This window comes from Procambarus clarkii, chromosome 5, assembly GCF_040958095.1.
Source record: "Procambarus clarkii isolate CNS0578487 chromosome 5, FALCON_Pclarkii_2.0, whole genome shotgun sequence".
NCBI classification, from domain to species: Eukaryota; Metazoa; Arthropoda; class Malacostraca; order Decapoda; family Cambaridae; genus Procambarus; species Procambarus clarkii.
Genome location: NC_091154.1, coordinates 35,493,901 through 35,515,608, shown reverse-complemented (window position 1 = coordinate 35,515,608; position 21,708 = coordinate 35,493,901). Strand labels below are relative to the sequence as shown.

Here is a 21,708-nt window from a genome sequence, read left to right as displayed (position 1 = left end):
TGATATGCAATACTATGTCCAAAATTATTTCAATCAGATTCTATGCCTTTTATTGTGACTTGTTGTCAGTGTTTTGGTTTATCCATTTCAGTAATTGGTCTATTGGTTTATCCATTCCAGTAATTTAACAGTAATTGTTCCATATGCCTGGATTTTGAAGGCCAATCTTTTATGTAGCAGTTATCAAATACCTTGTTTCAGAAATCCAATAACTACACATTTAATCCATAATGCAGTATTTAACTATCAGTCTTGTTTTAAGTTGTTACATTAACAGACCACATATCAGATATTTATGTAGTAGATCAATGTCTTGCATCTTTTTAGAGATCAGCTATGTGAGCCATGTGAAGAGAGCTGTGAGCTCTGTGGGGTTGGGGAGTGCCTTCAGTGTCTTGAAGGTTTCTGGTTACAAGAAGGACGATGCCAGAAAGACTGTTTGCCTGGATTCTATCGTGGTCCTGACAACGCATGTGTTAGTAAGTACCATTCACATACTAGTTATAATTGTAGTGACCTGCCAGACACAATAACTGTTTCTCTTCTGCACTCAAGATCCATCTTGCTAAATGCCAGCACTGCTCCCAGGCATGGCAGAGCCTCTGTGTCCACTATCCACCATGCTCAAATCTGACTGGAAGTGTGAGTTACTCTTGCCACACCAGCTTCTCATGTGTCCTGTTTTTAGTTATTGTTTTTGTCTCACAAATTACGTGTTACCGCCTTGTTATTTATAGAGAATACTGTCCCTGTATAATTATTAGATTGTTCTGATTGAGGTGCAGAAGATGATATATTCTGTGTTTTGCTAAACACTGAGATCAACAAGGGGAGGGAGTCCAGTTTTTGTGAATGTTTATGTACACATTCTCAGAAATATCAATAACTTTCCCATATATTTACCATCTGGGGTGTCTCCAGAGGTATAGTTTAAAATATCCAGTAGCATTAGCTAGCCCCTTATAATTACATAATTATAAGTGGTTGATTCATGATAAAACTAGTAAACTACAGTCAAAATTATTACAGTAAAGCTAAAAAACAAACTAATAAGATCTAATCAACACCATGTAGCCTACCATTCCTCTTAAATGTCAATCTTTGTCTTGCTATTATCAAACATTAATCATTAATGACCAGTAAATCTGCTGATATCTGCCATGTATAAACTTTAAGGATATTGTAGTCCATCTGTTTATATAGTTAAAATTGCTATCTGCTGCTCTGTTGCAATTTATGTTGTTCTATTCAACATGTAATTATTGTCATTCTTTTTTTCTACTTCACTTCATTTCATGCTTTTGGTTTCAATTAATTTTAAGTCTTAGTTTTAAAGCTGTTTCCCACGTCTTGCCTAAAATGCTGTGCGTATTAGTGGCTTTAGGCATAGTAAATACCAGCTTTATCTAGAAATCAAACATTCTGCTTGTAACTCATTTTGTATGCATGTACTTTTACCTAAATAAACCTTTTATTATTATTATTATTATCATTATTATTATTATTATTATTATTATTATTATTATTATTATTATTATTATTATTATATTGGTTGAATATTAAATCCCTCATATTTAATTACTATTTCAATAAAGATGAAAATATTGTTCACAATATTCATATACAGTAAATTTATTGTAGTTATAGAACTGACTTTGCATACAATGTTTTAATATTAATTTTGCTTTCATCCTACAATCCTTCATTGCATTGTAAGTAATTAACTTGTTTTTCGTTGTGTACAGGTTGCCATACTTCTTGCGGAACATGCCACGATAATGGAATAGCTTCGTGTACATCGTGTCCACACTATCTCTTCCATAGTGGCTCAACCTGCGTGACGATGTGCCCTAAGGGGACTTATATCAGTGAAAAGGAATGCCTTCCGTGTCATGAATCCTGCATCGAGTGTCTTGGACCTGGACCTGACAGGTAAATATCATTGCTATTCAAAACAATGGATTTTTTTATTTTGGTTTTAAGGTTATATTTTGAGTCTGTGAAGACATATAATGAAGCTGTCACACATGAAACTAATAATTACTTGCAGTAAGCAAGAAGACAATACATTTAAATCTTTATATAAAGGTTATATAATGGTCATTCATATTTATGGAATAATATATTTCCAAGTTACAGTTAATTACTTAGTAATTTTCTCTTCAGATGTGTGAAATGTTCAACCAATGGGCATGCGGTGGTCCTCATCAACATGACCTCTGGCAGGTGTGAAGACAGCTGCCCCCAAAACTACCAGTCTCTGGACAATGTTTGTTTTCGTAAGTTCATACAACTTGACCATAACCATAGCATGTAGGATGTGGTTTAATTTAATTTATTTTGTGTAAAGGGAGCAGTAATCATTAAATGACGATATTCCAGATAGTTTTTTTTTGGTTTGTCACATACAGTATATGTAAATATATATATATATGTAATTACCTAAGTGTAATTGTGTGTGTGTGTTTTCAAATTTTTCTCTGGGCTTTTGTTCTGAATCATGAGTGTTTTATTATACTGAATTAAAGCCAAAAATGCAAAAAAAATGTGAACAAAAGCATGACAGATGATGAAATTAAGCATTGTAGTCCCATAGCAACCATGTTTTTCCCAGGCATTATCTTGAGGAGCCTCACTCATACTAACTTGATATTGATAGTACTTAAGTATGATAATATACCTAAGATTTCTTTCATTATTGGATAGTGTAACCCAGTGACAACTATTCATTGTACAGTAGTCATTGTATTTGAAATGCTTGTTGTCAAGTCCATAGAGTTTTGTCACAAGAGAGGATCACTTGCTGTCAAAGCATATCAGCTGGCTGAGTATCATTTATAGCTTCTTTTTTATATGGTACTAATGTAAAATCATGTTTTTATTTCAAGAATTTTTTGTTAATTCAGTTTGACCATATTTGTAAATTGTAAATTGATAGCCTTATTATATGTAACAAAGCCCATGCAAATGAAAAAGTAACTAAATATAAAGGACCAATACCAATTAATTACCAATACAATAAATTATACAATAAATTACCAATACACATTATTTTTTTTAGTTATAGTTTTTCATGTACAGTATGTAGCACATGTCTTCCTCAGCACCACCACCAGGATGTGAGGTGTGGCATGCATCAGAACCCTCAGTCTGCCACAAGTGCAGTGAAGGTTGGCTGCAACAAAACTTTGAGTGTGTGCTGGAGTGCGGCATGGGCTTCTATCCTCACACTCAGAGAAATATCTGCCTATGTAAGTACTCTTAAGATATACACTACACTGTACTGCAAATCATGTTAAATACAATAACGAATAAATACAATAACGAATACAGAGTAAAATTATTGTGATGTGAAGGAAAGTCAGGCAAAATTAGTAGTTTTAATATACAGGGCATTATATATATATATATATAACAATGGATCCAAGAAATGGACTACAAAGGTCTCAAAGCTAAGCAATTTTCTTTTGTGGTAACCTAGTTACAAGTAATTTAATTTGCTTGTCATGCACTGAACTTACTTCCAGTGGGTCGCAGTGTAAAGTTCACAATCATATGCATGCACTACCTACAATAAGCAGATTTGAAAAATTTGGACAAAATTACTAGTAGTAATTGTTACTACTAGTAATTGTTACTTTGTTAGTAATTGTTAAGTAGTGATACTTAATTCATTAAGAATTAAGTATTTACACATTTCTTGAACATTTGTGGTAGAATTATCTCTGAGTATTTTGCTAACAAAAGAGCTTTTTATATTCACTCAAAGATTGATTTTGGTTTACAGCATGTGACCCTCGATGTCATACATGTTCAGGTCCAGGCCACAAGAACTGCTCCAGCTGCCACAAGGGTGCTACACTTCACAAGAGAAACACAGGTTTTGAGTGTCTCACTAAGTGCTATCACCATCGCTATCTGGCACCAGACACCACATGCCAGAGTAAGGAAACCATATCTCAGTTTTTATGTATATTTTATTATTTTAACACCAGGAATGTAAATATTATTTAAATAAGTAACTAACATCAATAGATGCAGTCCATATGTCCCACTTTTACTGTACTGTACTGATTTTTAATATAATAAACCTACTGACCAAGAAATAAATTACAGAGTTGCATAAATATAATAATAATAATATTTAATATTTGGTAGATAATATAATAAATAAATACATATAAATTATTTTAATAATAAGTATTTGATTTTGCTTAATCAGTACAGTATTGAAACATAATATGAAATGGTTAAAATTTGTAGTGTTTGATCTTTATACAGTTGCTGATCTTTTATCTGTGGGTCAGCTATATGTTGCATTAGATATTTGCCTTAGATATTAGATCATATCTAATATCTTATCTATATTAGATATTAGATATCTATATTAGATATTAGATATCTTCTCTACATTAGATAATGTAGAGAAGAGTTGTGATGATTTAAATGGTTTAAAAGAAAATATTTGTGAACAATTATTTAAATCAAATATTACTATATTCTGTAAATCTTTACTTTCAATGTTTTTTTTGTGTAATATCTTATACACAGAGTCAAAAAGAGCCTTTCTGAAATTCATTAAGAAAGAACTGTCTCTCCATAACTAGCATGTCACTCATCCTGCAACGTATGCACCTTAGACTTGGCCAACACAACAACATCCATTTGCTTACGCTGTAAATCAGATCATAACATTCGTGAGAGTGATCACTGTGTTCATGAATGTAGTCGTGGATACTACCATGATGTGGAGTCAGATAGCTGCCAAAAGTGCCACCCAAGATGTGACACATGCGTGGGGCCTCATTTTAACAACTGCAAAACCTGTCTCAAGGAAGCAAAGCTGACCAATAATGTAAGAATTTATTTGTATTTATTATATTTATTATTTCTAGAAAGATATCATGCTAATTAATTTACCAATTACAACTAGAAATTTTATTTTGCCTCTGCTTATTTGTTGCTATAATATGTCATTGTTTGTTTTTATAGTAAGCATATTGACATTTTTACATCATTGCAATATTAAGATAATAGAAAACAACGTTTTACAGTTCAGGCATAATAAAATTGCATAAGTGGTCAGCAAAGCTTAAAACATCATTATAGTATTATTCTTTCTTCATAGACAGTTTGTGAGAAGGATGTTTGTCCCAAAGGAACCTACCTAACACCAGAAAATAGTTGCAAATCTTGTGAAGGTGACTGTGAAACTTGTCCTGCTGATGGCTCCAAGTGTTTGACCTGTCCGCCCACAAAACACCTTCTCTATGGAAAATGTGTCAACAAGTGTCCTAATATGTTTTATGCAGAAACATCTGCCAATGGAGAGTGTCAGGAATGCCACTGGACATGTGAAAGGTGTCTGGGGCCCTCTGAAGCAGACTGCCTAACCTGTGGATCTAACATGTTTCGTGAAGGTAACAAATGCCTTGCACAGTGCTCTCCAGGCAAGTACAGTGGTAGTCTTATAGGGTAAATGTATATATTTATTTATATACAAGAAGGTATATTGGGTTGTGAGAATACATAACATTGGTGTTCTTACATTCTTGCAAAGCCACTAATATGCATAGCATTTTGGGCAGTTCCTTAATCTAACAGATGACGTAAGAATATTAACAGATATATTGTAGCAGAATTTGAGTTAAACATAATACTGTAACTATAATATAAATTGATAGTATTGATTATACTGGTGAAGTTTCATGTCTTAAGTACTAAAATTGAGTGAATAGCACAAGATACAGTGTGATTTCGAAGCACAAGGAAGGAAACTATGAGGATGAAATTATATATTATCTGTGGAGGGCCCCCTTCAGCTTCCCAGAGATATACAGGACTGATGTATATATTAGACCATGGCAACAGTCAGTTGATGGAGTTCTAGGCCTACTGGGGACCAGTGCCAGAATCTGGCCAGTGTCATGCCAGCGGACCCCCCTTCATCCCTGCTTTTCCGGTAGACTCTGGTTTTTCTCCAGAGGCAGAGGGTTTGGAGGACAGCTCGGCACTGGGTCCTGAAGTGGGGGGATCCAGGGCTGGGGAGGAGCTGACATGGGGGCTTGAGCCCCGTTTTGATGCTTGGGTGTTTGTACCCTTGGTGCAGGGCTTGTTGTTATAGGGGGTAGGGATTTTTCTATCCCCACTCCCTGTACAAGTTTGATGTGGGTTCAACTTCTCCTCGGGTTGGTTTCCGAGTTCCCTTGGGTTCCTCGGTTCCTTCCTTCTGGAGGTTTTCGGCTTCCCGCATCTCGCCGTGGGAGGCCATTGCGGCTTACCCCCTGTGAGACCTGGATTACGCCTCAATAATGGATCCTTCTTCTTTTGAGTTTGGCTCCTCATTTCCTTACTGGGTGCGTTACGAAGTGTCGAAGTCTTCCTAGCTAGCAGACTGCTCTTTCATTTCACTGGGGGCGTAGCATGCTTTCTGTCAGATCCACATGCTTGAATGGTGGGAGTTGACTACAGTCATTCAGGTTTACTTGGGTGGCGAGTTTGAGCACCTCAATGCGTTCTTGTTCACCCCCCCGTTCTTCCTCATGATATCGGCCAGGTGTAGCTTCACATGCAGGTTCCCTCCCTTTCGGCGTCCTTGGTGGCTGAGGATTTGTGCACCCGTGGGCATTTGGCTTCGGTCTTGCATTTCTTTTTCCTGCTGAAGTTGTCTTCAGACTGGCTCGAGGAGGATGTGGAGGAACTGAGTCCGGTACGCTTGCCTCGACAGCTGGGGCATAAGCTGCCTTGTTGAAGTTGTATGCGCCAATTCTGAGGGAAGCGTGTTCACGGATGCGTCGTCTCTCAGCTGGGGCTTTGTGAACAGTGCTCACCTGGCAGGCCAGGTGAGCACAAAGACCAGACGCTCTTCGTGTCTGGTCTTTTTGATGCGAGTTTATCATCACTTGTATGGTGCTCAGGTGGCTTTGTTGATGGTGTTCCACCAGCGAGTTTTGTCTCGGCGGCAGTATGAAGTTTCCTGGTGGTCCTTTTGGCACTTATTGTCTCTTTGTAGGTTGTCGTTGATTTCTTCTTGGTTTGTTTTGTCTTTTCTCTCTTGGTTGTTTCAGGAGCATCATCTTATGCCGAATACTGTCGCCTCGTATTGTGCAGCGTTGGTGGAGCCTCTTCAGCTTGCATTTGGAATGGATGTCACTTCTGCTCTGTTCCGCAAGCTTCCTCGGGCGTTGTTTCACCTCTGGCCCTGCTCATGTGCTGCCTGAGCCATCCTGGACTTTAGACTGGGTGCTCTCTTTTCTCTCTTCTCCTCGATTTGTGGTGGCCCCTTAGGTTCAGGACTGATTTTCTCAGGCTCTTTTTCTTGCTGGCATTTCATTGCTGACTCCCAGACCTCTGGGAGTCAGGTCTGGGAACTTCATATTCTCCTGGTTATCTTGAGATGATCTTGAGATGATTTCGGGGCTTTAGTGTCCCCGCGGCCCGGTCTTCTACCAGGCCTCCACCCCCAGGAAGCAGCCCGTGACAGCTGACTAACACCCAGGTACCTATTTTACTGCTAGGTAACAGGGGCATAGGGTGAAAGAAACTCTGCCCATTGTTTCTCGCCGGCGCCTGGGATCGAACCCAGGACCACAGGATCACAAGTCCAGCGTGCTGTCCGCTCGGCCGACCGGCTCCCTACCCCTCCTGCGCAGGGGTAGGGCAGAAACCCCTCCTGCGCAGGGGTTTCTGCTCTTTCGGTCCTGGTGGTCAGTTTGTTCTTTTGCAGCCGTCTCCTTCTTTTTATGATGAAGAATGAGACTGCTACTTTCCGGAGGGGTCCATGGGTTGTTGATGTTTGGTTGGTTCGACTGAGGGTGCATCATGTTATGGGTCCGGTTGCGGCTCTTCCCTGTTACTTGTGCGTCATGGCCTCCGTGGCAGGGGACGCACTTTGGGTTTACCCAGTTTTCCCTTCTTCCCTGCTCCAGGGCACAGGGTCTCCCAGGTTGTCCGCAGGATTATTCAGTCCAGCCAGCCTGCAGTCTATCCCCATGCCCATAACGTTCATAAGTTCATGGCTTTCATTGCCGTTTTTGATAATATGTCCTGGGCTGACATTTGGACATGAGGTTTTTGGAGATCGAACAGAGTCCTGACTGCACAGTACCTTGTTCAGGTTCCTGGCCCTTCTCGGGCATGTGTAGCCTTGGGTCACAGGTTGTAACCAGTTGTCTCGACTTCTAGTTGAGGAGCGAGTGGCGGCCGCCTCCCGGGTAAGTCCCATTTTTACTTCATCTTTGGTTAGGTAGTTCCAGGAAGCCAAAGGGGCTCTTCACAGAAAACCAAAGTTGAATGTAATGAAACATCATTTTCTGGGTGAGACCCAGAGGCTCCCCTGCATCCCTCCCTCCCTCCAGTCAGCATTTTTTTCACATTTTTGATATTCAGCCTCTAAACTCAGATTGGGTAGCCAGCGCAGGAGGTGGGGGGGGAGTTGCACAGATAACAGCACAGCAGCTGTGGTGATGTCGTGCTTGTTTGCTTGTTTTCTGAGTGGGAAAAGCAAGTTCTACTTGCTCGTTCGGCTTTCAGTTAGCAATTTTTCACCACAGGTTCTGGCGCTGGTCCCCGGTAGGCTTAGAACTCCATCAATTGATTGTTGCTGGGTCTCACCCAGAAAATGGCGTTTCATTACCTTCAACCCTGGTGTTTTTATTTTACTTTTGAATAAAGCATTGGTTGGAATTTTTTTTAATTCAGTAGGGAGTGAGTTCCATAGACTGGGCCCTTTTATTTGCGTGGAATGTTTGCTCAGAATTAGTCTGACTCTAGGTATATCAAAGATATATTTATTTATGGTGTGGTGTTCATGGGTTCTGTTACAACTATCAAGGAAAAGTTTCAGATCAGGATTAGCATTTAGGAACAAGGTTTTGTACACATAAATAGCACAAGAGAATGTGTGGAGTAAGTGTATGTTCAGCATGTTTAGGGATTTAAACAGAGGCTGTGTGTTGTCTGAAGATAGAGTTTGTTATAGTTCTGATAGCAAATTTTAGTTGGGTGAAGATGGATGATGGTAATGAAGGTGATGAACTTTTCACACCCCATCACATAATGAGTGAATAATTTTGCTTTCACTGTTTACATTTGGTCAGCCCTACATCTACAGGTGTTACAAAGTCCCTGCAATACTTATGACCAATACAACAGCCAAGCATTGGTAACATCTGGGAGTCTGGTTAGTTTATTTATTTATTTATTTATTTTTTATATGCAAGAAGGTACATTGGGGTTAACAGAGAACATAGAGTTTAGTTTGAAATTACATTCTTGTAAAGACACTAGCACGCATAGCGTTTCGAGCAAGTCCTTAAACTAACAGATAATTTTTATATAATTAACAGTAAAATTTAAAAAAATGTTTACAGGTACTTTACAGCTTTACTTTATGGGTACAGATGATTTTAAGTACAATAATTACAGTAAAATTGAAAAAAAATGTTTGCAGGTACATTTGCAAGAAATTTTGACACAAAAGCAGATTAGAATAATACACAGTAATAACAATACACAATAATGAACAAGGATTACTAGGTACAATTATTGATAATCCATAGATATGTGGCTTTTCTTGCATGATAGTACATATAATGATAGATGGATTTGGTAGAATATATTTCACTTCACAACAAATCTACAAGGTTTTGTTGCATTCTTGTGCATTATTGTTCTTAGGTTACTTACAAGCAATCCAAAGTTATAGAATGAAGGAATATCTTGGAGGAACTAGGACAAGAGGACACCTGGAAGGGGCCAGCAAGAGTTTGCTGGCTCTCCACCTGGGAGACTTAGACAAGGAAACACTTAGGAGGAACCAGGGGCAATAGAACTCAAGATAGAGACCAGGACAGGGGTGCACATGGAAGGGATTAGGTTAAGGTGATGGTTGAAAGCGACCAGAATAAGGGACACATGGTAGGAACCAGTGCTAAGGGTAATTTAGAGGGGATTATTGATTACAATCAATTATAAAGTTTCAGATTTGATTAGTTTCTTACAAAGTTTTTCCCTTGAATAATTTTTATATTAAATTGTTAATGTTTTAGGTACCTTAATGGAAAATGATTTTGAATATGTTAAGTATGGTTTGGGATGTAGTGAAGAAATACAATACTGTAACTAACAAAGTTTGTGGTATCATTCAGGTCACTATCCTGCTGGCAAGGAGTGCAGAGCATGCCCAGGAGGATGCAGAAAATGCAACAGCAGTACAGTTTGCCAATCTTGCCATGCTCCGTATCTTCTACAGGATGGACACTGCGTCACTTCATGCAGATCAGGAACTTTTGCTAATGTGTTTGACAACATCTGTTACGGTGAGTAAATATTGTCGCATCACAAATTTATACAACAGTTTAGAATCAAGGACTGAAACACTATCTAAAATTTGTTTTTCTGTTGGCATGAAAAAAGATGCATAATGACAGCTTTTTACCAGTACTGCAATGTTAAGAAATTTCTTTGAGACAATCAATTAATTAGTGAAACATTGTTGATATATGTGTAGCAGAAGTTCTAATTATTTCTGGTATATTGGCTATAATATTCTAAATATAATATAATGTAATCTAAATATAAATCTGAAGTACATCTATAATTTCAGACTGTGGTAACAAATGTCTGGATTGCTCCTTGTACGAATGCCACACCTGTAAAACCCCATACCTTCTGCAGGATGGACAGTGTGTTGACCACTGTGGCAAGAATTACTTCCCTGACCATCAAGCTGGAATTTGTTACTACAATATTGACAAACCTGTCATCCATATCTTAGCCCCATTAGTTGTGGAGTATGGAAAGCCATTGTCACTTAATAGTTCTTTTTTGTATATAAAGGATACTGATACCTCAAATGATCATTTAATTGTAAATGTGGAAGAAACACCCTCAAATGGAGGTATATTCAGATATTCAAAAGGCACAAATATGCAATTGAAAAATGGCAGCAAGTTCAAAGTAGAAGAGATGCAGGAAAATCGAATATTTTATATGCATGAGATAGACAGACCATTGTATGGAGAAATGCGGCTCAGTGTATCCGATGGTCAGTATCAGTCTATGACAGAAGTTATATCTATTAATGTTATATCTAAATATCCACCAGAAATTGTGACTAATGAACCTTTTATTGTCTTTCGTGGACATAATGAGCCCTTAAGCACAAAAATACTAAATATCCATGATAATGACAATCCAGAAAGTGTCAACATACGAGTAGTAGATGGTCCCAATCATGGCCAGTTATCAGTAGAAGGTGAAGAACTAGTCTTATTTTCATTGGATGAGTTGTTGCAAGAGCAGGTGATGTACACCCACGACAATTCCACCTCCAAAACAGATATCATCGTTTTGCAGGCAAGTGATGAGCACAATGTGGTTAATTTTCTTCTGCAAGTATATATTGTTGACGAAGAGCATAGCATCCCAGTTCTGATAAAAAACCAAGGAGCAAGGGTTGAGTCAGGTCATATGGTCCAAATATCTCCTCAGCTCTTACAAGCCAGAGACATTGATTCAGATGATGATAACCTCGTCTATACTCTTCTTCCAACACTTCAGAATCCTGGTCAAGGTGAGTGTTTATATTTTAAAATTTATATATGTATAGTGCTGTACTGTATATGTAAAAGAGTAACATATGTAGAGAAATGTGAATGCAGTCATGGCTATTAAGTATATATATGTGTGTATTGTACATATAAATAATAAGAACAGTAGTAAGTATAATATTTCAGTACAGTACTGTACTATAAAGTTTTCATTCAGAATTGCTATGTGGTGGTTTTTAATAGAATGGATTTTATGGGTCATCACTCTATACAAAGTTTTCAAATGTGTGGGTAAAGTCTTTATGCAAGTTGCTCAGAGTCTTGTGCAACTGTGCTCTCTAGTGGCCAGCAATAACATGGGGAAGAAAATACACCATAAGCCATGCCTTGTACTAACACCAGTGTATAGTGACTTAAAGCTCCTTCTAAGTTTCTTGTGTTTTCTGGGCTTTTGGATTAACTTCTTGCATCACGGCACATGATGCATTTCATGAGCTCTTAAATGTTTATTAAGGACAAATACTATGAATAGTGGCTGATAAGAAGAGGAGCATATGTGATGCAGCAGTATCAAGAAAGAAGTAACTCATTACTCTTAAAAGGAAAGTACTGTTCTGTATAGATAAGCAACTGCTTTCAGAAGGAGAACACACCAACACAGATCACATCCAACTGCTAAACATGTAATTACACTTAGGTAATTACATGTTTAGCAGTCGGGCATGAGAGAAAATGATGATGAAAGCTCTATACAGTCAAGCTCTGCTGGTAGATATCCATTGTTTGACTTAGTTTAGTTCATGTATTATGCACCCCATACCCATCCTGTGGGCAATAATGGAAAAGGTTACTGGGGCACATAATGGGCTCAGGGACTGAGCCCCACAATTCATTTAGCTAAGCAAGTTACAATTCTAGATGTTACTACTGCTCGGTTTAAACTCGGTTACAAGTATCTCTGGGAATTCTCATTATCTGCTGAGGTAGACCTGACCAAATGTAAACTGTGTCAACATTGTGTGACTGAGTCAGATTTTTGCTCATTAAACTTTGTTTATACAGTGTAGGGAAAAAGAAATGTTTAAATGGTATCTCCTTAAATATTTCTCCAAATGAGTATTTTAATGATTTTCCTAAATTTGTGCAAGCTTAAAAAATGCTTAACAATTTTGTTTAGTTTTAATTTTTAAATTAATTTGGTGATTTTTGTTCACTGGGAGTCATAGTGGTATTTTTTAAATATTTTATTTACTTTTGGTTATACTGTACTGTATTATGTCATCTCTTACCAGTATGCATCCGATGGCTAAGCATGATCTTACCTTAATCAGAAAATTTTCAATAAATACAAACTTTTTTAACTATGGTGTATGGAGAATTTTTTATATTATTTGAAAACTGCAGATTTTGTGGGATTTCACTCTAGTGGGGGGTTTGTTCTAGCAAGATCCCATTGTAGTATTGGCTAAAGATGGCTACTGTTCCTTCTGGAATACCATTTGTTGCTTCTTCTCGACTCACCATTTCTCAAACTTACTGTTCTCTCTGTCAGAGGGGCCTTTAGTTCTTATATAATAAAAAGCCCTCTGATATACAGTTATATTTACTGTAATTTTTCTGTATCATTTGACAGGAAAGCTAGCTTTGATCATCCCATTGCCTCCAGCCCCTGATGGATTTTATAATGACGGCTGGACTCAGATGGATGAGAGCCATCTTGTAAGACCCACAACAAGGTGTGTCAGTTTGTATCTACAAGTTGTCTTGGAGTTAGTTTTAGGAAAAAATTATAACTACATTACTGTATTATCTAAATTAATTCCATGTTTATGGGTCCAAGGGGTCCCAGAAACTCAACTTGGTGTGAACATTTTTCAGGTCCTAAGAAAAGAAATGGTTGGCTTTGATTTCTACTCAACATCAGGGTTCTGGGTTTGATTCACGGATAGGGACAGAAATGGTTAGGAATGTTCCCTTTTACCTAATATCTCTATTTACCTAGCAGTAAATAGGTACCCGGGAGTAAGGCAACTGGTTTGGAGTTGCATCCTGCGGAGGCTCAGTAGTTTGACTTTGGGGATCTCGATACACAATACGAGATTCCATAATTCTTATTCAAATATATAATGAACTCATAATGGCTGCCATATCTAACATTTACACACAAACATTTTATAAAATATCCTTTTGTAATTTCTTGTAAATATTTTAATAAATGCAATATATAAATAATTAAATTGGAAGGCCAATTAGTAACAAATAGGGTGGGATGGCTGGTTTGTTTATCAGTGGCTTATATCTTTGCAATACTCCGTACCTCATTGACAAACTGGGAGGAAGGAGAAAGAGGATAGGTCTTTTCTTTTTTTATGTTCCTAAAGCATCCTAGCTATAGCGTGCTAGCTTGCCAGTCTGCCTACTGCCACTCGATGAGGAACCCAAATCCCATCAACTAGGAAAAATAGTGCCTATGGCAAGCACTGAAATTGCACCCCTCTTCAAACATCTGACACAGATCTCGCAGATAACTTTACCATAAAATCAGCTCAAAAATGCCAATCAAGTTCGTTAATCTTTTAATTGACATATTATGACATTACATGAAAATTACAACTGCACCTTCCTTGCTTTCACTGATACAAGTTGGTCAATGATGTGGTCAAAGTTAGTTTCTTTAGTTTCTTCTTTTTCTACACATAGCAGAAAAAGATCACAGGGGTCTGCCTTTATCTATAGAGGCTCTCAAATATGAATGTATTAGTTTTAACTTGCTGGCTGATCTCTCAAAGCTGGCACGGTTAGGCTGCGATGGTTAGCATGTGTTTGAATAGCAATGCGAAGATTAGAGAAGATGCTCTTATTCCATACCAAACAATAAATTTGAGAAGCTCTTCAGGGCTTGATATTTTCACATTGTCCCGACTTGATAGTAACATTCTGCAATCCAAAATTTCTCTATGTAGCTGCTGTCCATCACTATCAGAGGTGTACAGTTTGCAAAATTTTTCGCACGTTTTCTTTACATCGTTATTATTAGCATCAGTGCCGTAACACAACAATAATGATAAAATTATTACATGTAGTTAAAGGAAATAAATCCTTTAAGAACATATAATAATAAAATTGCATAATCAAAGACAGATCATTCATCAGAAGAAAATTCACTTTTTATGATCTGAGAATAGCTTATCTGACCCTAAAGTGCTCAGTGGTGCCCCATTCAAGTGGCACCCAGGGCATGTGCCACTTGCCATACCTAGATATGCCATTGGTCAGTACTAATGTGTATAAATGTACACAAACATTTACGATAATATGCAAATCCTATCACATACTAACATACTGAAAATTCTATCAAGAACTAACATACTGAAAGCATTTCCATAACCAGATAAACACAAACTTTGAGTGGCACCATCATAAAAGATTAATTTTAATCATAACAGCTTCACGCAACGAGATGTGGATGAAGGCCGTGTATGGTATGTTCATTCAGGAGAGCAAGGTGTTGGAGACTTAACATCAGATCAGTTGTTCTTCTCTGTGGCTGATGACTCACATCCACCAAACATACTGGCTGACCAGTCCTTCATCATCCAGGTGGAACCATCTCAAGTGAAGACCAAGGTGCTCCCATCACCAGGGGTCCAGCTTGGTATTACAGTGAGTCACATTTTAGTACTTTAATATATTTACACTTGAAAGATTATTATTAAAAAAAATAATATACAGTGGCACCTCGATTAACGAGTTTAATCCGTTCTGGCACCGAGCTCGTTATGTGGAAAACTCGTCTTAAGAAACAAATTTCCCCATTTAAAATAAAGGAAATAAATTTAATCCGTTCCACTCCCAAAAACATCCATACTTGTATGACATTTTATAATGTAAATATAATACTGCACATGTAATTATAAATGTTTTGTTGTACTGTTTTCATGTTTACTTTACCTTATGAAGAGTAGTTGCTGGCTTGAGGGAGACGATGTAGAGGTGGGAAGGAGGAGAGGGGTTATGGTGTGAAAGGAGAATCCACCTCTGAGTCAGGTGAACTCTCTCTTCTTGGTAATTTCACCCCACTGGGACCGGGTTGTGGTTCACTATCACTGGCTCTTCTTTTCTCTACTTTTGCAAAGAACGTATCTATTGACAATTGCTTTTGTCTTTGTTTTAGGATGTTCCTAAAATGAGACAGCAAATTGTCATTAAACATGTTCACACACCGGGTTGTTGCTGCTTTATCAGGGCAGCTTTTCCAAGAATGCATTCACCTTTTCAAACATTCCCAACACTTCCCTGATCTCACTGGAAGAGGCAGCATCTTCCCTTACCTCCTCACTCCCTTACTAATGGTGCAAATTGTTGATGAGGACCTGCTATACTCCCTTGTGAGATCAGTCACACAGACACCACACTCATGCTTTGCTATAATTTCCTTCTTCAAATCCACAGTATCAAATCTTCTTCCTCTTGACAACACTATCTTTAGCAAGCAGCTTCTTTGGCAACATCGTGCGTTACAAATTGTAGTCACAAAACCACAAAAAAAACAAAGAAAAGCGCAAATAAATGCAGTGGGATGCTTGTCGTGCACGATTCAGCAACAACACTGGCGTCGGAGGCATCCGAGAATTTGTGAGAACCCGTGAGATGCTAGGAAGCACCATGTGGTTTTGCTCATTAATAGAGGTGAATCTCGTCAATAGAGACAAATTTGCTGCGAGTGGCTCGCTCGTTACTCGAAATGCTCATAGATAGAGCCGCTTGTTAATCGAGGTGCCACTGTATTGAAGTAGTATTGAAATATTTATGAACTTTCAATAATATATAGATTAGAAAGGAATTAGGATGGTCATTTGCAATCCCCAAAAAAGAACACAGCTGTTACATGTATATATGTATGTAGAGTACTGTATGTGTGTATATATACACTATAAATATGTGTGTGTTGTGTGTGTGTGTGTGTGTGTGTGTGTGTGTGTGTGTGTGTGTGTGTGTGTGTGTAATTACCTAAGTGTAATTACCTAAGTGTAGTTACAGGATGAGAGCTACGCTCGTGGTGTCCCGTCTTCCCAGCACTCTTTGTCATATAACGCTTTGAAACTACTGACGGTCTTGGCCTCCACCACCTTCTCACTTAACTTGTTCCAACCGTCTACCACTCTATTTGCGAAGGTGAATTTTCTTATATTTCTTCGGCATCTGTGTTTAGCTAGTTTAAATCTATGGCCTCTTGTTCTTGAAGTTCCAGGTCTCAGGAAGTCTTCCCTGTCGATTTTATCAATTCCTGTTACTATTTTGTACGTAGTGATCATATCACCTCTTTTTCTTCTGTCTTCTAGTTTTGGCATATTTAATGCTTCTAACCTCTCCTCGTAGCTCTTGCCCTTCAGTTCTGGGAGCCACTTAGTAGCATGTCTTTGCACCTTTTCCAGTTTGTTGATGTGCTTCTTAAGATATGGGCACCACACAACAGCTGCATATTCTAGCTTTGGCCTAACAAAAGTCATGAACAATTTCTTTAGTATATCGCCATCCATGTATTTAAATGCAATTCTGAAGTTAGAAAGCATTGCATAGGCTCCTTGCACAATATTCTTAATGTGGTCCTCAGGTGATAGTTTTCTATCTAGAACCACTCCTAGATCTCTTTCTTTATCAGAATTCTTTAAAGATTTCTCACATAATATATAGGTTGTGTGGGGTCTATGTTCTCCTATTCCACATTCCATAACATGACATTTATTAACATTAAATTCCATTTGCCAAGTGGTGCTCCATATACTTATTTTGTCCAGGTCTTCTTGAAGGGCATGACAATCATCTAAATTTCTTATCCTTCCTATTATCTTAGCATCATCAGCAAACATGTTCATATAATTCTGTATACCAACTGGTAGATCATTTATGTACACAATAAACATCACTGGTGCAAGAACTGAACCCTGTGGTACTCCACTTGTGACATTTCTCCATTCCGATACATTGCCTCTGATTACTGCCCTCATTTTTCTATCAGTCAGAAAATTTTTCATCCATGATAGAAGCTTACCTGTCACCCCTCCAATATTTTGTGTGTGTGTGTGTGTGTGTGTATATGTATGTATGTATGTATGTATGTATGTATGTATGTATGTATATATATATATATATATATATATATATATATATATATATATATATATATATATATATATATATATATATATATATATATATATATATATATATATATATATATCAGGGGACCATTCAGGCTTGTTCGCATATATATATATATATATATATATATATATATATATATATATATATATATATATATATATATATATATATATATATATATATATATATATATATATATATATATATATATATATATATATATATATATATATATATATATATATATATATATATATATATATATATATATATATGTTGTACCTAGTAGCCAGAACGCACTTCTCGGCCTACTATGCAAGGCCCGATTTGCCTAATAAGCCAAGTTTTACTGAATTAATATATTTTCTCTAATTTTGTTCTTATGAAATGATAAAGCTACCCATTTCATTATGTATGAGGTCAATTTTTTTTATTGGAGTTAAAATTAACGTAGATATATGACCGAACCTAACCAACCCTACCTAACCTAACCTAACCTATCTTTATAGGTTAGGTTTGGTTAGGTAGCCGAAAAAGTTAGGTTAGGTTAGGTTAGGTAGGTTAGGTAGTCGAAAAACAATTAATTCATGAAAACTTGGCTTACTAGGCAAATTTGGCCTTGCATAGTAGGCTGAGAAGTGAGTTCTGGCTACTAGGTACGACATATATATATATATATATATATATATATATATATATATATATATATATATATATATATATATATATATATATATATATATATATATATATATATATATATATATATATATATATATATATATATATATATATATATATATATATATATATATATATATATATATATATATATATATATATATATATATATATATATATATATATATATATATATATATATATATATATATATATATATATATATATATATATATATATATATATATATATATATATATATATATATATATATATATATATATATATATATATATATATATATATATATATATATATATATATATATATATATATATATATATATATATATATATATATATATATATATATATATATATATATATATATATATATATATATATATATATATATATATATATATATATATATATATATATATATATATATATATATATATATATATATATATATATATATATATATATATATATATAATGTGTGTGAATGTTTGTTAAGGAGCAATTCTTAATATTAAATGAAAAATTGTAACATTGCTGGATAGTTTATCTTTTCATATATTTGGTGTTTAGACTTTTCTATATATATACAGTCTTTTAATTCTAAATCATTCCTTTAATACTGTGATTATGCTTATGTCTTTACTGTTAATTAGAAGCTTACTTCTTGTCCATATACAGAATTATGTTTGTATTTAATATATAATGTATCACATTTTCCATCAAAACTTTTTGTATTCACTTTGTTCAATTTGAATATTAATGATGAGCATCTTTTACAGGTACAGGAAGGTCAGGCAGTAACGATCACCCAAAACCACTTGTCATTCGCAGGAGCACAATCAGCAGAGCATCTTATTTATACCATTACCCATCCATTAGGGCCTTATGATGGCTCACTTTTCCACATTGACTCACCAGGATTGGAACTTCGTCAGTTTATGCAAGCAGATATCAATGATATGAAAATTATTTATATGCCTCCCTTTGGAGACATGGGTCAAGATGATAAATATTTCACCTTTAAATTTACCGGTAATTATTCAAGTATTATAAGTTGTACAGTAATTACAGCATAAGATTTTTAGATTAGCTCCTCTCTGGACACTGCATACTGTTCAATTATTCATGACAGTCATGCCTCAAAACTTCAAATGAAGACTAGCTGGACTTCAAGTGAAATTCATCTAGTCTTCATTTGCAAAATATGATGTTCAGTAAATATGAAATACACATTTCTGAACGTTGTCATTCAGTTACTTTTTAAGGTAAGATTGGTTTCATTTCTCATTGTCGGACACAGGAAATCTGTACATAGACTTATTGAAGTTCTCCTAAGTCAACTACTGTCTTCAGGATGCAACACATAAGAGTTGTCTAAATCTTGGGTACAAGTGGTTTCTGCCCGAAACGCTTTGCGTAATAGTGGCTTTAGGCATTGTATGTACTAGCTCTATCTATAAAGCCAACAAACTTTGTAAATCTCTTTATGTATGTACCTTACCTAAATAAAGATTATTATTATTATTATTATTAAGTATTTACTGCAAGATGAACAGAGGCATCACATTAAAGGAAACATGCTAAACTCTGGCTAACCTACCACAGGAATCGAACCCAGCACTTTTGGTTGTGAGCTGATGGCTTGGACCACTGCACTACAGAGGACACAAGGTTGTATCATCTGAACACAGCCAATCAAGTGGCATTCTCACTGCTGGTTCCAAAGGGAACTTTTCAAGCAGTCCATGCAGAGTTCTTTAGTGCAGAACATCCGTAACATGTTGTTAGCAATGGCAGAGGAATTACAGGGTTGCATCAAGTGATAAAGGCAACACATGAAACACATGCTCTTATAACGGGAGATTTTAACCACGAGACAATAGACTGACTAAATCTAACATCACAAACAGGAGAGCAAACTCTTGACAATGGACAGAGCTCATTTCTGATACATTATGTGATAAATCTCCCCCGAGGTAAAAGCTTTGTAGAATCTGTACTAGTAACAGATTTGGATGGAATTAAGACTTTAAATCATAAAAGCTCTTGCTGATGAACTGTTTCAACCACTGGAACTCCTATTCAGAAAATTGCTAGACCAAGGAAAATTCTCCAAAAGACTGGAAATGTGCATGCATCACTCCTATCTTCAAGAAAGGCAGAAGAAATGCTAACCAGTCACTCCCCGGTTGAGACAGCGAACCATAGGGGAGCAGTCTGAATGGAGCCGGATCACAGAGCTACCTGAATCCACTGCAGCCCCTGCCACACAGCCGAAAACTCCCGCACTGTGCCGTGAGTAACTTTACAAGTTTGCAAGCTTATGGAGAGACTCCTAAGGTCATGAATTGGATGTTGCTTCACAAAACCTTATTCACTGTCCAGGCTACATTTTCTTATTCAATTAACCAAGTTAATCAAGGCCAAGGAAGCCTCACACAAGAAGCTCCTCTTGCAGCTACAGCACTGGCCCTCAACCCTCAGGCAATTGTTTGCCAGCAGCAAGACACTTGGTCACTCTCCAACACCACTATGATAAACCCATACACCTTCCCTTGGGACTCTTGACGAGTGACAATGAGGATATGACATCCGAACTTGTAATTTCCACCTGGCCTGGGTCAGATGTGCAGGTGGTGATTTATTGCGACCCTACCTTATCACAGTGGGATTTGAAAGCTGAAAGATGCCACAACTGACTGACTCTGAGAGAGAGACTGTTTTTACATCTGGTTCTGATGCCATCACTACCGAGGACCGAACCCTCTCATCAAATACTTCAGTTCTTTTGTCAGCTCTGGACCCCAGTGTCCAGACTGTAAATTAACTCAAGGTGGTCAGCATCTTCCAGGCCTGGCACATGTTGCTTGCCTGAATGTGTTTAGAGGAGACATTGACTCTTACAGTAGGGGTCAATGGAATACAGTACAGTGATTAGAAATATTATTTTATTGTTATAATAATATACTGACTATATCACGATTCCATATAATTATGTACCTGCTAGAGAATATCTGAAGAACTTAATTTTAACATATACCTGTATATCTTCAACTTTAGTGTCAGATCAGAGGAGTGGAGAACCCAACAAGTTACCTGAGCAGAAGTTTACCATTCATGTTGTTCCTGTGAAAGGAACTCAACTATCCTTCACTCATGAGAACCCTGAGCTATTCATTAATTGTGTAAGTTCCCTAAAAGTATACATATAGTAATTTTCTTTTCTGGGGGGAGCCCCGTCAGCTCCCCGGAGCTATCCAGGCTGATATTGCTAATATTAGACTTTG

At 36.7% G+C, this 21,708-nt stretch overlaps 1 protein-coding gene across 3 annotated transcripts in view; it reads left to right on the top strand.

The window, feature by feature from the left end:
* The window catches only part of LOC123766080 (extracellular matrix organizing protein FRAS1), a 368,121-nt gene that overhangs the window by 307,209 nt on the left and 39,204 nt on the right, over positions 1-21,708 (top strand). For all 3 annotated transcript variants that reach the window (XM_069301124.1, XM_069301135.1, XM_069301113.1), the window contains exons 12-24: positions 328-479; positions 1,746-1,932; positions 2,167-2,279; positions 3,105-3,251; positions 3,788-3,943; positions 4,608-4,855; positions 5,129-5,450; positions 10,149-10,319; positions 10,607-11,575; positions 13,186-13,288; positions 14,999-15,215; positions 19,201-19,453; positions 21,482-21,606. In XM_069301124.1, coding sequence (XP_069157225.1) covers positions 328-479; positions 1,746-1,932; positions 2,167-2,279; positions 3,105-3,251; positions 3,788-3,943; positions 4,608-4,855; positions 5,129-5,450; positions 10,149-10,319; positions 10,607-11,575; positions 13,186-13,288; positions 14,999-15,215; positions 19,201-19,453; positions 21,482-21,606 — 3,163 coding nt within the window. The remainder of the gene's footprint in view (positions 1-327; positions 480-1,745; positions 1,933-2,166; positions 2,280-3,104; positions 3,252-3,787; positions 3,944-4,607; positions 4,856-5,128; positions 5,451-10,148; positions 10,320-10,606; positions 11,576-13,185; positions 13,289-14,998; positions 15,216-19,200; positions 19,454-21,481; positions 21,607-21,708) is intronic.